General features: G+C 58.1%; 7 protein-coding genes across 7 annotated transcripts; 4 read left to right on the top strand and 3 right to left on the bottom strand.

Annotated features, from left to right (window-relative positions):
• The first annotated feature begins 12 nt into the window (after positions 1–12).
• Positions 13–1,557, top strand: F5144DRAFT_539816 (ASF1 like histone chaperone-domain-containing protein). The gene is made up of 3 exons (XM_066787133.1): positions 13–455; positions 581–929; positions 997–1,557. The coding sequence occupies exons 1-3, from the start codon at positions 347–349 to the stop codon at positions 1,376–1,378; spliced, it is 840 nt and encodes a 279-aa protein (XP_066640286.1). The 5' UTR covers positions 13–346; the 3' UTR covers positions 1,379–1,557.
• Positions 1,558–5,158, bottom strand: F5144DRAFT_632882 (Nrap protein). The gene is made up of 2 exons (XM_066792517.1): positions 4,848–5,158; positions 1,558–4,788 (listed from the first exon to the last, which is right to left on the bottom strand). The coding sequence occupies exons 1-2, from the start codon at positions 5,082–5,084 to the stop codon at positions 1,648–1,650; spliced, it is 3,378 nt and encodes a 1,125-aa protein (XP_066640285.1). The 5' UTR covers positions 5,085–5,158; the 3' UTR covers positions 1,558–1,647.
• Positions 5,159–5,325: 167 nt separating this feature from the next.
• Positions 5,326–10,458, top strand: F5144DRAFT_632881 (uncharacterized protein). Its single transcript, XM_066792516.1, has 2 exons — positions 5,326–5,811; positions 5,871–10,458. Exons 1-2 carry the CDS (start codon positions 5,693–5,695, stop codon positions 10,114–10,116), a joined length of 4,365 nt encoding a protein of 1,454 aa, XP_066640284.1. The 5' UTR covers positions 5,326–5,692; the 3' UTR covers positions 10,117–10,458.
• A 383-nt stretch (positions 10,459–10,841) lies between these two features.
• Positions 10,842–11,657, bottom strand: F5144DRAFT_495226 (uncharacterized protein; the record flags this gene model as incomplete). Its single annotated transcript, XM_066786086.1, has 1 exon — positions 10,842–11,657. One exon carries the CDS (start codon positions 11,655–11,657, stop codon positions 10,842–10,844), a length of 816 nt encoding a protein of 271 aa, XP_066640283.1.
• Positions 11,658–12,114: 457 nt separating this feature from the next.
• Positions 12,115–13,382, top strand: F5144DRAFT_539805 (Vps51/Vps67-domain-containing protein). Its single transcript, XM_066787132.1, has one exon. The coding sequence runs from the start codon at positions 12,234–12,236 to the stop codon at positions 13,218–13,220; it is 987 nt and encodes a 328-aa protein (XP_066640282.1). The 5' UTR covers positions 12,115–12,233; the 3' UTR covers positions 13,221–13,382.
• Positions 13,383–13,564: 182 nt separating this feature from the next.
• Positions 13,565–14,574, bottom strand: F5144DRAFT_496649 (GTP cyclohydrolase 1 type 2/Nif3; the record flags this gene model as incomplete). Its single annotated transcript, XM_066786161.1, has 3 exons — positions 13,565–14,226; positions 14,281–14,450; positions 14,513–14,574. The coding sequence occupies 3 exons, from the start codon at positions 14,572–14,574 to the stop codon at positions 13,565–13,567; spliced, it is 894 nt and encodes a 297-aa protein (XP_066640281.1).
• A 290-nt stretch (positions 14,575–14,864) lies between these two features.
• On the top strand, positions 14,865–15,491 carry F5144DRAFT_615306 (bola protein; the record flags this gene model as incomplete). Its single annotated transcript, XM_066791798.1, has 2 exons — positions 14,865–15,000; positions 15,250–15,491. Exons 1-2 carry the CDS (start codon positions 14,910–14,912, stop codon positions 15,489–15,491), a joined length of 333 nt encoding a protein of 110 aa, XP_066640280.1. The 5' UTR covers positions 14,865–14,909.
• Between the last annotated feature and the right edge of the window lie 48 nt (positions 15,492–15,539).

Genomic DNA, 15,539 nt, shown 5'->3' with positions numbered 1-15,539 from the left:
CGAACCCCTGCACCTGCCAGACCGTGACGGACCTGAACTTCCACAAGCATGAAAAGGCCCCAAAAAGTCGTCCACTTTGCTCAGCAACCCCTCAAAAGCCGCCAGGCCCATTTTTGAGCGGGAAGGGGCAAAACAAAACACGCCTTTCCCTTAGTTAGGCATTAGCGCTTTCCCCAAACACCGCCTTTCTTTGCTGTTGCTACCACCGTCTTTTTGCTCCCCCAACTGCTTGAGCTCCCGGATAGCCTTTGCAACTGCAACCTTTTTTTTTGCAACAACCAATCTTCAATAAAATTCTTGATTTATTGACTGTCATTCGATACAACATCGTCACCCCACCACCAAGATGTCTGTCGTCTCCCTTCTCGGGGTCAATGTGATCAACAACCCCGCCAAGTTTACCGACAAGTACGAGTTCGAGATCACTTTCGAGTGTCTAGAGCCGCTCCAAAAGGGTTCGTTCTCACCGCTCCCCTCACCCACCCATCATCCCTCCCTAGCTAGGCATCTAGCATCGTATCACGAAACAAAAACCATCTCGAGGAATAATACTAACCTGGATCCCCCACACCGCCAACAGACCTCGAGTGGAAGCTCACGTACGTCGGCTCCGCGCAGTCGGACAACTACGACCAGGAGCTGGACTCGCTGCTGGTCGGGCCGATCCCCGTGGGCATCAACAAGTTCGTGTTCGAGGCGGACCCGCCTGACACCAAGCGCATCCCCATCGACGAGCTGCTTGGCGTCACGGTGATCCTGCTCACCTGCGCCTACGACGGGCGCGAGTTCGTACGCGTCGGCTATTATGTCAACAACGAGTACGAGAGCGACGAGCTCCGTGACGAGCCGCCCGCTAAGCCTGACGTCGAGAAGATCCGCCGTAATGTTCTTGCCAACAAGCCTCGCGTGACTAGGTTTGCCATCAAGTGGTATGTTGTTGTTGTTTTGTTTTGGTACCTTGTTGGGTTGATCTTGGGCACTAACGATACCCCACAGGGATTCCGAGGCTTCTGCCCCCGCCGAATTCCCGCCCGAGCAGCCTGAGGCTGACCTGGTCGCCGACGAGGACGAGTACGGCGCCGAGGAGCTTGCTGAAGAGGAGGAGACCGAGGCTGTTGAGGCCAACGGGGAGGAATCCGCCGATAAGGACGCGCAGATGGAGGGCGTTGAGGGCCCCGAGGGCGAGGGCGAGAACGTCGCGGAGGACGACGAGCTCTCTGAGGATGGCAGCGTCGATATTGAGGGTGAGAGTGAGGATGAGCTGCTGGAAGAGTATGAGGTTGTCGACGGTGAGGGCGGTGAGGCCGCCGAGGGCGACGAGATGGAGGTTGACAAGCCCGAGCCCACGGTCCACAAGCAGGAGGCCATGGTCCACTAGCTGCGCCTTCGATGAACCACTAGACACTGGGGCGCGACGTCTATGCCGCCCCCCAAAGCTTAGGAGTACTGACTGGATGGAATAATTGTGTTAAACGAGATACGAGGTTAGGAAGAAACATGATCATATCCCAGGCATTCTGGTGTATGTCACCAGAAATGGAATTCACTCATGACCATTATTAGATTGAGGTGTACCAGCGAGATCATGATTGTGACAGTTCCTATCCAGGAGTGATCATTACTACCCACTTGTCAAACAACAACCGCTCATGCACCTTTCACTTCAATCCGTTCAACCAAATCCGCTCCTATCCTCGCAATCTCCGACAAAATCGCGTCCTTGTTGACATCCACCAACTCCTCCTCCTCGCCATCCTCATCCTCATCCCCCTTCGCCCGCTTCTTCCCACCAGCAGGCTTGTACGAAGTCGGCAGATTAACCCTAAAAGTCCGCCTCTGCATCTGAGGGTTCCAGATCGCCCCAATGGTGTTATCCTCCACCGCGCCTCGGAAAAAAACCAACGGCCCGCCGTACGCCGCGCTCAACTGCTGCAGGAACAGCTCGGCGGGGTGCTGCGCCAGGGGCAGCGGGTCCTGGCCGGTCCGCTCGTCGAGGTTCTTGAACTTGGGCCGGCCGGCGTCCTCCTCGTCCCCCTGCTCGGGGTCGATCGTGGCGTACGTCTTCAGCGTGCCCTTCAGCGCCTTGCTGTTCAGGTGGATGAGCACGTCATACTCTTTCAGTGATGGCACGAATAACCGCCGGCAGTCGAGCTCCACGCCCTGTTCCCTGATGAGGCGGGACGCGCTCTTTGCGAGGGATGTCATCCGTGCCGCGACCACCTTGGAGGGTTTTGCCTGGCCGTCGACTGTCGTCCAGGCGACTCCGCTGGGCTCCTGGGCGGTGGCGACGAGGAGGACAGTGTGGTTCATGTTGGGGTCGATCTTGCGCCAGGCTTCGAGACGGGTCGCGATCGAGGTCCGTTCTGCGGATGTCATCTCGGCGCTCGTGTCGAGGATGAGGGGCTCCGAACGCCAGTCCCAGTGGGAGAGAAACAATAGCGTGCGCATGAAGCCGGTGCTAGCGCTAGTGGGGGCGTCCCAGGGATATGGCGTAAGGAACACATGGAGGGCTGCTAGCTCGATGAATTCCTCGGTGAAGTGATATGATAACTTGTGAGCATTGAACCAGTGCTTTACGAGACGAATCGTCGGGGACAAGACTGGGAAGCGTGTGGCGCAGGTGGAAATGTATTGGTTGTGCAACGGCAGGTTGGTGTACAACCGCCTGAATGTCGCGAGGAGGGTCGTGGCTCGTTGCCGAAGATACTGCTCCGCCGTCTTATCCTTGACTTGACGTTCCAGAAGCGCCTCCTCTAAATCGCTATGTATCCGCAGACGGAACGACGGGCCGGATTCGTAGATAATGTCCAAGAAGGCGAGATTCTCGATTTCGTACCTAGAGTCTTCAAGCCCGATGTGCGTCTTAATCTCACCGGGCTTGCTGCTTTCCAGGAGGCTGCCAATCATCAGAAGGAAGGCAATCTTGGTCCGTTGGATAGCGGCAAGGCTTTCCGGCCACTTGCCAGATGCCTCGAATGAAATGACGCACTCCAACGGCCGGGGTCCCGACTTCGACGATCCGAAAGTCGGGGGCTTGACCGATGTCTGACGGAGTTCTGGGCATATGGGCGCTATCTGCCTGACACGGAGGGGTAGATCCTCCAAGTCCCGAATATCGCGCTCGAAGGCACCGAACGCCTTCTTGGCCACGTTGAACAACGCAGAGTCGGCGGGTTTCAGGGAGAGCAGGTCGGGTAGCCCATCGCCAAAAACGGTGATCTCATTGTGAAGTTGTCCAATGCGCAAGTGACGGCCGAGGACGTATCGTAGGATTTCCTCACACAGGTCAAAAGGAGTCGTTGATGCCCAAATGAGTGTTTCTCGGATAGTGTCGCGTTCGAAGCGTCTGAGCTCAGACTTTTCGCCCCAGAACTTGCGGAACTCTTCGCACTCTTCCTTTTCTTCGGCGCTTGGTCCGGCAGACGGGCCGCGGTCGACCGTCCGTGCCATGTTGACGGGGTCAAAAAGAATGCCGACCTCCAGCGGCGATTTGCCTCGAGGCTTGGGCTCCGCCGCCAAAGGCCATGGTTGGTGAGCTGGAGTCCGAAGGCGAATTAGGCGAGCTCTTTCTCCCATCTCCTTGTCTACTAGTGCCCTTTTTAGCGTCTGGTAGACTTTGCTGCCGGTCTGCCATGTTGGTCCCCGGGAGTCTGCGCTTGTCTCCTCCAGTGCCCCATCGATATTCAACCGCGCAATCAGGTCGAAGCTGTGCAATGAGACGTCTGTCTTGAGGATGAAGGTAGGGCTGAACTGATCAGCGGTGCTATCGGAGAGTAAGCTCCGGGTCCATTTAGCATGTCGATGAAGCAGCGCGGCCGACCAAGGCCCCATCTTGAAAGCAAGATTGAGCTGTCTTGCGGAATCGTAAAGGATAGGGGTGGTTTCGGAATGTGATTTCAGATCTGGGCCCCCCTGACCGAATACGCAAGGCTTCTCAGCAAAATTAGTCACCGACAGGAACTGGACCACGGCCTTGAAAAGCTGGGTGCTACTGAGGGACGAAGGCAGAGCAGCATGGCCTTTGCTCTCACCCCCCTGGAGGAGGAGAGCCAGGAGCACCGCCCACTCAAAGTGGCCGAAACCGCCTTGTGAAATATCCCCTCCGAATCCTCTTTGCTGCAGCCAGATGCGGCCCAGAATGCAGGTGTTTTTAAAGGCGGCGCATCTCTTCTCGGCCTGCCGCAAGACCTTGAGGTACGGCAAGTAGCAGCTCTCTGCAATGACTGTCGAGTTATAAAACGATGTGGGCTCGGGAGATGGTTTCGAGTCATCGTCGCGGTTCTTGCGAACCAAATTAGCCCCCAAATGGAGCTTTGCCTTGGGAAAGAATCCGTCGGGTGCGCATGGAATAATCCGTATCCTAAAGTCCAGAGCACCCTTACTTCCCGGCTTTGCTGATTCTTCTGTTTTGGAAGCATTCGGTTGGATCGCGAGGACGGGGCAGAGGGGGTTGCCGTTGAGGTGCTCGTAGGACAGTCGAGCCTCGCTTTCGAATTCCTTCCGTAGAGCAGCGGCAACGACGGCTAGGTAATATGCCCTCTTGTAAAAGTAGCGTAGGTCAAGATAGTCCTTCTCCTGTAGAATCTCCTCGGGGAGGCCGATGACCATGTCGACGGCGTAGTCTTTTTGCGTCTTGGCCATAGTCTTGGAGACATAGCTGCCGACAACGTTGAACTGGGCGGGTTTTGCGAAGGCGACCTTGTAGTTGAAATTCTCTTGGGGACGCGGATCGGGGAAGGGGACTTTGATCTTGTGTTTCTTCTCGAGCTTGGAGGCGGCTTGGACGAGCTGGGGCAAGTTAGCAGGCGCAAGTCACGTTAGGACACTGTCCAATTTAAATATCCTACCGGTAGTGCATCATGGGCCTTGATGCCCTCAATTACACCTTTAATGCGATGCAAAAGACTGTCGGCACCCTCGAGAGCAATTCCATAGTCCAGGCGCACCGAGTCTAGTAGCTCCTCGGCCTCGAGAATAAATGCCCTGAACCTGGAAACGCCTGTTGAAGCGGCTGACTCCAAGGCCAGCTCTGCGCCATCTTGGGTGTGGTCAAGCTTTCTCCGTTTTGTTGGGGCCGAATCCATGGTTGCGAAGGGGGGTGATGCCGAACGATGCAAGGCGCAGAAGACTTGGAGCTTCTAGCAAAAGAACGCCGTCGCGACTTTTTCTGGGGATTTTTTGCGATAAGGCTCCATGCTTAGAGCGATAAGACATTGCCGGGGACTGCCGGGGGCCTACCGGAGGCTCGGAGACTTGACGTCCGGCGGGGTGCTCCAGGGCCCATGCTGGACCCCTGTAATCCTTGAATGGTGCTCCACAGCTTAGAACGAAGGTTCACTTTGACATCCAGAGGCCAACACTGCCCGTCATCATTCTTGTGTTCAGCTCATAGAACCGAGTAACTATCAAGCGCTAGAAATTGATTGATCTCGCCTGAGGATTTTTTTTTTTTGTCCTTGTCTTCGGATTCTTTCTGATCGCTCTCACTTCATCTGAAGTTTTGAGCCAAGTTGAATAAAACAACCCCACCTTCAGGTTCAATTCAAGCTCTCAAGCTCACGACTTCATCCACTCCGCCATCACACATCATCGATCCCTTACAAACCTGCGCCTTCTTGCTCAACATTCCACCGTCCCAAATTCGGATTGGGCCTAAGTCAAAGGGATACCGATCCCATCCTGGGCCAACGCCATGTCGGGCACCAAAGCCCTGCTTAAGGGCATTAACGAAGCACTTAAGCAGCGGAAATGGGACGAGGCCATCGAAGCGGCGGAGGATGTCTTCCAGAAAGATCCCAAAAACTACCAAGCGTAGGTACACTCGGGCTGGGTTAGGAAGTGCTCGACCGGAAACGCTGACGTCCTTCCAGACACGTCTTTCTCGCTTTTGCCCTGGACAAGGTGAACAAGCTTGATGAGGCAGAGACCGCATACCTTGCTGCGACTAGGCTCAAACCCAGTGACCCGCAGGCCTGGCAAGGCCTAATAAAACTATACGAGCGGCAACGGGGCAAGAAGCTGAAGCAATATCAGCACGCCGCTCTTAAGCTGGCCGAGATCTTTCGAGATGCGAACGAAATGTACAAATGCCAAGATGTGGTCGATAAGTTCGTCGACCAGGCACGGACACAGGGCGAGCGAGCTCAGTATGTGGACGCGCTGGATCTCATCCTACCGGAGAGTCCCATCTACCCAGCTCTGGAGGGCCGCGTCCCCCACCCGGCCAAGACGTATCACATCCAGGCCGAGATTGTCGAGATGGAGGAAAAGAAGCGAATCAATACTCTCATCGGCGAGCGGCGCACCCGGATTGGCGCCCGGGTTAGCGAAGTAACTCTCGAGGTGAAACGCGAGGTCTACGCCCAGAGTAGGTTGGGTTACGTTTACGGGCAGATCATAAACTGGACCACCGATGACGACATCCGTCGAGCGTACGAGGAAAAGCTTCTGCAGTACTGTTACGACCGGCTCGTTGCGTGGCCGCCAGGCGAGCAGAAGGAACGTGAGGCAGCCATCGTCCAGAAACTCGCAAACGACATGGTCATTATCAACAACCCATACAAATTCGCGTGGGATATTGCCATCAATTGGCAAGACCACAAGAATATTGTGGACTGGGATGTCACCGTGCTCCGCCAATACTGCACCTTCTTTCCCGACAGCGACCTCAACAGGGTCATCATGAGCTTCCTCACAAGCGCCATCTCCCCATTCCCCAAGGAGCCCGCACAGGCACCCGAGGCTGCTACTGGTGCGGAAAGCGAAGAGGAGAGTGAGGACGACGAGGCGGGAGGCGCACCGACGACTTACGTCCCGCTCACCGAGGAGGATCGCCTGCTGATGATTATGGAAGGCATTAGCAACGCCGACTCGCTGTTCGCACTTAGGTTAGCCGGTGAATACTACCAGTATCTTGAGGAGCATGAGAGCAACGTCGAGCTCATGCGCAAGGCTCTTGACCACCTCAAGGCGGAGCGCTCCAAAACCGGGTTGGTGTTCCGAAACACCGAGGACGCCTTTTCTCTGTACCTGGGGACAGCGCTGGTATTTTATCAGTCACCGCGCAACCACCAGGAAGCCAAGACTTTGTTTGATGGAGTTCTGGCCCATGATCCGTCTTCTACGGGTGCCATGATCGGTGTGGGCTTGATTTACGAGGAGGAAGAGGAGTATGTCGAGGCAATCGACTTCCTGGAACGTGCCCTGCAGCGTGACCCCGAAAACCTCCGTGTCAGGACTGAGGCTGCCTGGGTCAAGGCGTTGAAAGGGGATTTCGACATTAGCCGAGCCGAGCTGGAAGCCTGCCTCCCGCTTCTTACGAAGAAGGGTCAGACAAACAAGGAGCTCCTCGCGCAGACCCAGTACCGCGTCGGTTACTGTATCTGGAACATCGATACGTCGAAAGCGGCGAGGAAGAGCCGGTCGGGCGCCTATGCTTATTTCCTCGACGCCCTCAAGAGCAACCTCAACTACGCACCTGCCTACACCAGCCTGGGGAAGTACTACGCGGATTATGCCAAAGATAAGAAAAGGGCCCGCAGGTGCTTCCAAAAGGCGGTCGAGCTCTCACCCTCTGAGGTCGAATCTGCCGAGAGGCTTGCCAGGTCTTTTGCAGATGATGGGGATTGGGACCGCGTCGAGCTTGTCGCTCAGAGAGTGGTTGACTCGGGCAAAGTCAAGCCGCCGCCGGGCTCGAAACGCAAGGGCATCAGCTGGCCCTTTGCCGCGCTGGGTGTGGCGGAACTCAACAAACAGGATTACCGCAAGGCCATCGTTTCGTTCCAGGCAGCCCTCCGGATAGGACCGGATGACTACCACTCGTGGGTCGGGCTGGGCGAGAGTTACCACGGGTCTGGACGCTACATCGCCGCCACAAAAGCCATCCTCAACGCGCAAAGGCTGGAAGAGGCCGCGGATGGGAATATTTCTGGGGAAACGTGGTTCTCCAAGCTCATCCTTGCTGATGTCAACCGTGAGCTAGGCGACTTTGATGAGGCTATTAACCTCTACCGCGAGGTAGTCGCCGGCCGCCCTGACGAAGCCGGCGCGGCGATCTCTCTGATGCAGGCCACAGTGGACAACGCCTTGGACAGCTTGGATAAGGGCTTCTTTGGCAAGTCCATTGACCTTGCCGTGGAGACGCTCAACTTCGCAGTGCAAGCTCCGGAAGAGATCAAGGAGACGTTTAACTTCTGGAAGGCCGTGGCCGATGCTTGCTCGCTCTTTTCGAGCGTCCAAGGTCGTTTGTCTGAGTTCCCGCTGGACACTGTCCAGCAACTCTTTAGTACCAAGGATTTAGATGCCGCTGCGGTAAATGGAGTTGGAGCCGCCAGCAATGGTGTTGCCAGCAATAGTGTTGCCAGCAATGGCGTTGTCAGCAATGGCGCCACGAGCAATGGCGCCGCCAGCAATGGAATTGGAGCCGCCAGCAATGGCGTCAACCCGGACGAGGGCATGATTGGGAGCGAGCTAGCAAAGGTTTTGCATGCCACGATCCTCGCCCACAAGCGCGCCATCCAAGTTTCTGCCAACGATCTACACGCCCAGTCAGTCGCATATTACAACCTCGGCTGGGCGGAGCACCGCGCCCACATGTGTCTCCCCATACGGCTGAGAAAGAAGGCTACCAAGTACCTGAAGGAATCTATCGCGTGCTTCAAGCGGGCCATCGAGCTCGAGGCAGGCAATTCGGAGTTCTGGAACGCTCTCGGAGTCGTGACCAGTGGCATCAACCCCTCCGTCTCGCAGCACGCATTTGTCCGCAGCCTCCATCTGAACGAGCGCGGCGCCCATACCTGGACGAATCTAGGTACGCTAGCTCTGATCCAGGGTGATATTCAGTTTGCGAACGACGCCTTTACGAAAGCGCAGTCGGCCGATCCTGATTTTGCCCACGCATGGCTAGGGCAAGGCTTGGTGGCTCTGCTGCTCGGCGACCAAAAGGAAGCGCGAGGCCTGTTTACGCACGCCATGGACATCGCCGAGAGCTCATCGGCAGCAAGCCGGCGGCACTTTTCCGTGTCCATGTTTGACTACATCATGGAGTCGCCCGCCGACCTCCCCGTCACGTCACTAATCCAGCCCATCCTCGCGCTCAGCCAGCTGCAGGGTCTCAACCCGCAGGAGCTCGCCTACGGCCACCTCTCGGCCCTCTTCCAGGAGCGCAACCACGAGCACGACCGCGCAGTCTCAACCCTCGAAAAGATCTGCGCGGCCGTCGAGTCCGACTACGAAGTCACCGAGTCCCCAGAATCCCTCAAGCGCTTCGCCATCGCCAAAGCCGACCTCGCGCGCGCCCACCTCGCGACCGGCTCCCACGCCGAGGCCGCCGAGGCCGCCGAACTCGCCGTCCAACTCAGCAGCGACGAAGCCGACAGCGAGCTCACGCCCGAGGAGCGCCGGCGCGTGCGGCTGAGCGCGCACGTCACCATGGGCCTGGCGCGCTACTACCAGGCCGCCGTCGACGACGCCGTCGCCTGCTTCGACGCCGCCATCGCTGAGTCCGACGGCAAGCCGGACGTCGCCTGTGTGCTGGCCCAGGTGCTGTGGGCCACGGGCAAGGACGCCGCACGCGAGCGTGCGCGTGAGGTCCTCTTCGACGTCATCGACCGCGTGCCCCACCACGTGCAGTCGGTGTTGCTGCTGGGGGTGATTGCGCTGCTGGATGGAGACGAGGAGAGCTTGGAGGCGGTGGTTGCTGAGTTGCAGAGCTTGCGGGCTAGCGACGAGGGCGTCTCGCCTGCTGACCAGCGCCAGCTGGGTGAGGTGCTGCGCGCGATCGCGGCGTTTGGGCAGGGCGGCGATGGCGACGGCGGCGGCGACCCGGAGGAGGCTAAGGCCAACCAGGCCCGCGCCGATGTCATGTTCCACCCGCACCTGCCGCACGGGTGGTCGGAGTTGGGCGGGTTGGGTGGGGGTGAGGAGGGGCAGAGCGCAGCGGAGATGGCGTTGAGGGTCGCGCTGAAGGCTGTGCCGCCGAGGGGGGATTTGGCGGCGGGGGATCTGGCGAGGGCGTATGCTGGGACGGGGCGCGCTGTGGATGCGCAGAAGGCGGTGATGGTCGCGCCGTGGGAGAAAGCGGGTTGGTTGGCGTTGGGGGAGGTTGTTAAGGGGTAGATGAGTGGGTCTTGTTTGTGGTTGTGTGGGTGGAATTCATGTAGAGCAGCGTGTCAAGGTGAGGAAGAAGAACTCTGCGGCGCTCATGACTAAGTAGCACGGCGTTATATTCCACCCACCTGCGCGGGGTTCGAGACTGTGTTATACAAGGGATCTCTGAGACAGGTAGATATGAGACGGGTGCCGCACCATGGACAGGCGTGTATCAGTCAACAAGTGTAATGCCACCAGCTTGACTTTGCAACGTGGATTGCGGATCTCCTATGTTGATCTATATAGTAGTAAGATCAACAAGCGCTCGCGGGTACATTCATGAACGCCATAACCATGCACATACATACAATTGATATACGTCCGTGCCTCCCCAATGCTGAAGTCGAAGATCCTCGTCTAGTTACAATGAACGTCTCGAGCAGAGCTTCTGGAACAAAGGATACGTGGGGGTGTCGTGGGCTCTCGCTCCTGCCACACACAGTCTACGAGCCAAGGGCATAGTAAATATTCCCAAAGCAAATACATCGATGGACTCGGATGCGGTGCCTTGGGGCCTGGATCGCCATTCAATTCTCTATTCAGCCCCTGCCAGGTGCTTTCCCTTTGTAAAAAGCATCGCGATGACGGAATGGGGTATCTAAGGTGTCAAAACCCATAAACTCCTGTGCCGCCCAAATCCCACACAATCCATGCATCCCCCATCGCCCGTGTATCCCTTTTATTTTCCATGACTATGCCGGCCTCTCCACCCCAACAGCCTCCTTCAACCTCGCCAACCGGCCGTCCACCCACGCGCGATGCCACGCCTCGACCTTGCCTCCGAGGACAACGCACTGCGCCGGGTCCAGCAGCACCACGCCGCGCGCAATCACCGTCCCAGCCCGCAGCAGAATCTTCTCCCCGATAAATGTCTTGCCAATCGCCAACCGCTCCACCCTCTTCAACTCAATGGCGGTGACCTTCTGGCCCTTGCAGTCCTGCACCACAAGCTTGTGCGTGCTATTCTTGGTGCTGCCGCCCCCCGCCTGCTGCTGCTGCTGCTGCTGCTGCTGCTGCTGTTGGCCTCCCCCCTCCTGCCCCTGCCCACCACCCACACCCTCCCCATCATCCCCATCCCCATCCCCATCTTCACCCTCACCACCACCCCCACCAACCGGCAACCTCACGACCTCCCTCCCCCTGGTCCCCTCCCCCCTCGCCAGCGCCTCCAACCTCTCCGCCTGCTCCCACCGCGAGCGACTCACATCCTCCACATCCAGCACCTGCACCACCACATCAGCCGCCAGCCTACTCTCGCGCGTGCCCGCCTGGCTAGCGGCCAACTGCGGCGGCAGCGCGTGGGTGGCCGCCCAGCGCGCGTCGAGCAGGCCCGGGGCGGTCAGGTCGCTGGAGAGGAGGCGGGTTCGCGCGGTGGCGAGGAGGGAGGCTAGGGGGGGCAGGGGGCTGGTGGGTGTGCGTGGGGTGCAGAGGGCGCGCAGCCAGGGGAGGGAGGGGAGGGGGTGGGTGGTGGTGGAGAGGGAGGTTTGGAGTTGGGTGGGGATGTCCATTTTTGGAGGGGTGGTTTTGGTGGTGGGTGTGGTTTTGTTTGGAGTGGTGATGGCTTTGGGTTTTGTGTGAGTTTGAGACGAGGTGCTGGGGTGGGCGGGTTGTTCTTTGGTGCGGGTTGAGAACTGGGTTGTGAATGTGCTTCCTTTTGGAGATCCGATCCGGAGTCGAGATAAATTTGGGAAGAAAAGTGATGATCCTCTAATACGCCTCGTCGTATTAGCACTAATGAATCTCGTTATAATCTTTTCAGAAGAACACACCTTTTTAGAATCCGCCGAATCATCGACTCTCGACTTAACTCGCTCAGTTAACAATGAACGGCAGTGAAGCTTGGCGTGCCGCTCTGTGCCTGGCGATGTTGAAATTTAGTGGAGTGTTAGAACCCTGCAGCGCGGCATCTCCCCGGATTGTTAGCGCGGCCAGCAGCGGGAGGTCCACTTGTGCGAGCTCGAGCGTCAACTGTCAACTGTCAACTGTCAGCTTCAACCACCTCCAGCAAAAACAACAATAATTGAACACTAGCTCCTATCGACAACCCCCGACAACAATACACCCCCAACTACCACACCACCACAATGTCAACCATTGCCTCCCCTCGAGACCGCCCGGGTCCCTTCCCACGGCGCACCAACTCCTCCATCACGCCAACCTCCTCCTCGCGCCCAAGCCTCGACGCCCCAGCTTCCACCTCGAGCTCCCCCAACCCCAACAACCCCTCCTCCTCCTCCACCACCACCACAACCACCACCACCACCACCCAACCCAAACGCAACAACCGCGCCGCCCTCCGCGAGTACTACAACCTCCGCAACACCACCACCACCAACAACAAACCGCTCCCCTCCCCCCCAACCGTCGAAATCACCACCCACCCCGACGACGTCCTCCCCAACCCAAATACAACCACCCCCATCCCCAACGAACTCGACAACCCGCATTTCGACGCGCCCACCTACACAGCCCACCTCCTGCAAACCGCCTCCCTCGCCGACCTGCTGCGCACCCACGCCCGCGTGCTGGGCGAGATGCGCGCGCTGGACGCCGAGCGCAAGGCGTTGGTGTATGATAATTATAGTAAGCTGATTGCGGCGACGGATACGATTAGGCGGATGAGGGCGGCGAGGGGGCCGGGGGATGTTGTTATCGGTGGTGGTGGGGGGGTTGGAGAGAGTGTGGGGGATGGGGGGACGTTGGAGAAAGTGGTGGATGGGATTTATGGGGTGGCGGTGGGGTTGAGGGAGGAGTTGAGGAGGGAGGTGGATGCTGCTGCGGCGGAGGAGGGGAAGCGGAAAGGGGATGGGGATGCTGAGAACAGGAGGGAGAGGACGAGGGAGTTGGCTAGGGAGGTGGTCAAGGTGCCGGAGCGGGTGAGAAGGTTGGTGGGGGAGGGGAAGGTGGAAGAGGCGAGCCAGGAATGGGAACGGCCGAGGAGGTTGTTGGTGCGGTGGAAAGAGCTGGGGGTGGGCGGGGAGGAAGTGGGCGCGTTGATTGAAGAGGGTGATAATGCGTTGAGGGGGGGCGGGCGAGGGGAGGGAAATGAGAGTCCTAGTGCGGCGACATGACCTGAGGGTTTGAACGTTATGGCATTTAGACGTGACTAGGCCGCGCTACACGGGCGGCTCGGGAGTGCCCATTGTCGCCAGCAGTAGGGCCACCCACAATGATACCCTTTGGTTTGCATAAGACGTATGGAAAACTTGGTGGTGGCAAGCATGGGCAAGGGTATTGAATGAACTATGGCCTTGCGTTATATATAGACAGCCAAGCCTGCTTCGATCCTAAATGGATATAACATTTTCCTTGCCAACGGTTCTCCCGAGTCACCCACCCATCCCCTTTTACCATTCTCCGGAGACATCATTACAGACTTCCACTCCTCCACTTCCACCCCTTCACCTTACCCGACCTACCCCACCAACTCCTCCGCCCCGAAAATCTCAAATGGATCCGCGTCCTCTTCGCTCACCAGAACCTCAGCCTCATGGTCCTCATGTCGTAGTGCGGCCTGCAGCTGCGCCTGTAACACCTGCTTCAGGAACCCCCGCTCCGTGTTGCTATGGAACAGGGTAATCACCGACTTTCCAAGCATCTTGAGACGCAGGGCATTGTGGTGGGACATCTCACCCGTAACAATCACGTCGGCATCCGTATCCTTGAGCACATCAAACCCCGACCCGGCACAGACCGCGACCGAACGTACGCAGTTGCGCTCACCCTCGCGGACGCGCGGCTGCGACACCATGACGTGCTTCAGCCCCAGCTCCCTGCAGTAGACCTGCATGATGTCCTTGATGTCGATGTCAACCCACAGCTGCACGCGCCGGCCGTACCCGGCGCCCTCGAACCCGGCGGGGACGGCGCCCTGGACCGGCTGCACCACCGTCACGTCGCGTACCGCGTCGAGCTTGTTGAGGATGCCGGCCAGCCAGTCGTTGACGCCCCCTATCACGGCGTCGACGGATGTGTGCGGGCTGTACACGGCGATGTTGTGTTGGGCTAGCCGCAGCACGATCCGTTGGTGCGGGTCGCTGAGCGTCACGGACTTGAGGCCGCGGAAGATGAAGGGGTCTGGGCGTGTCAGCATTCAACACCGGCCATAAGAAAGCTGAGGGGTGGCCATACGGTAGCTAACAATGACGGATGCCTTCTTTTTGATAGCCTCCTCGGCGACGCTAGGGGTCAGATCGTTGGTGAGCAGCACTCGCGGAGGGACGGTGCCAGAGGTGGGGTTGATGTTCTCCTGGAGAAGGCCAACGTTGTCCCAGGCCCGGTCGGCGAGCTCCTCGGGGTAGCTGATAGGGTTTTAGTCTTGGATTTTAAAAAGGAGTACCAGCCGGATCCGTTGGGCACTTACAGCGACCTCATGACATTGACGACATGTTGGGTGAAGAGGGGGCTTTGCAGGGAGGGGTCCATGCTGTACTGCCTCGCAAAGACTGCCGGTCGAATAAGCCGAGTTGGTGGTGTAAATCTAGAGAGCCTCAAAACGGTGGAGGCAAGTTTCATTGGAAAGATGGCTTGTTGGCGGGAACATGTGGTTGGTGTATAACTAAGGGTGAACTGGCGTCGCTAAAACTGGGTGGTAACTGGAAAACTAACACAACCCTAACCCCCCAGCTCCCCATCATATCAGAGCACAGCACAACACAAGCTCCTTGCCAAGCTTTGGTGGGGCATTTGCTCTTCCTGGGCGAGAGGACCCTGCTCACTAATTCACTTCACCAACTCTCACAACTCGCCCTCTCAAAACCATGGCCCAGCCAACGATAACCGAAGACTCGGTGCGGGCTGCTCTCATCGAGCGACTCAAGGCGACTCATGTTGAGATCCAAGACATGTCCGGTACGCAGACCCCAGCCCTCACCATTAATTCCCTGACGTCATCCCCAACAGCCCCGCCATCCCTCTCAAACAAACCCTTTCTTCTTCCGTCTGCATGAATAAAACCAGCCCCTACCTATCCATACCATACCCACCCCATACCATACCAACCCTATACCATCCCCCCCTTTACCCCATAACCCCCATACCAACCCCCAACCCCCCACTAAACCCCTCCCTTACTAACTGCCCCCCTTCTTATCTCCCCAGGCGGATGCGGCCAAGCCTTCACCTCCCTCATCGTCTCCTCCGAATTCGCCGGCAAGAACTCCCTGAAGCGGCACCGGCTGGTCAACGCCGCACTCAAGGACGAGATCGCCCAGATCCACGCGTGGAGCGCCAAGTGCCAGACACCGGAGGAGTATGCGGCCGAGATGGCGGCGACGGGGGGGAATGATAAGCCGCCGCTGGATGGGACGGAGGGGGGGAGGGTGGAGGGGGTTAGTGGTTGAGGTGGAGGGGGATGGGTTGGAGGGGTTATGGGGAGGGGGTGGAAGGGG

Source organism: Chaetomium tenue (genome assembly GCF_020726465.1).
Source record: "Chaetomium tenue strain MPI-SDFR-AT-0079 chromosome Unknown F5144scaffold_6, whole genome shotgun sequence".
Taxonomy (NCBI): domain Eukaryota; kingdom Fungi; phylum Ascomycota; class Sordariomycetes; order Sordariales; family Chaetomiaceae; genus Chaetomium; species Chaetomium tenue.
This window is presented reverse-complemented; position numbering and strand designations above follow the sequence as displayed.

Coding starts and splice junctions, on each gene's coding strand:
- F5144DRAFT_539816 (XM_066787133.1), top strand. CDS start 347: ATGTCTGTCGTCTCCCTTCTCGGGGTCAATGTGATCAACAACCCCGCC. Junction 456..580: donor TCTAGAGCCGCTCCAAAAGG/GTTCGTTCTCAC, acceptor CACCGCCAACAG/ACCTCGAGTGGAAGCTCACG. Junction 930..996: donor ACTAGGTTTGCCATCAAGTG/GTATGTTGTTGT, acceptor GATACCCCACAG/GGATTCCGAGGCTTCTGCCC.
- F5144DRAFT_632882 (XM_066792517.1), bottom strand. CDS start 5,084: ATGGATTCGGCCCCAACAAAACGGAGAAAGCTTGACCACACCCAAGAT. Junction 4,789..4,847: donor AGGCCCATGATGCACTACCG/GTAGGATATTTA, acceptor AACTTGCCCCAG/CTCGTCCAAGCCGCCTCCAA.
- F5144DRAFT_632881 (XM_066792516.1), top strand. CDS start 5,693: ATGTCGGGCACCAAAGCCCTGCTTAAGGGCATTAACGAAGCACTTAAG. Junction 5,812..5,870: donor GATCCCAAAAACTACCAAGC/GTAGGTACACTC, acceptor ACGTCCTTCCAG/ACACGTCTTTCTCGCTTTTG.
- F5144DRAFT_539805 (XM_066787132.1), top strand. CDS start 12,234: ATGTCAACCATTGCCTCCCCTCGAGACCGCCCGGGTCCCTTCCCACGG.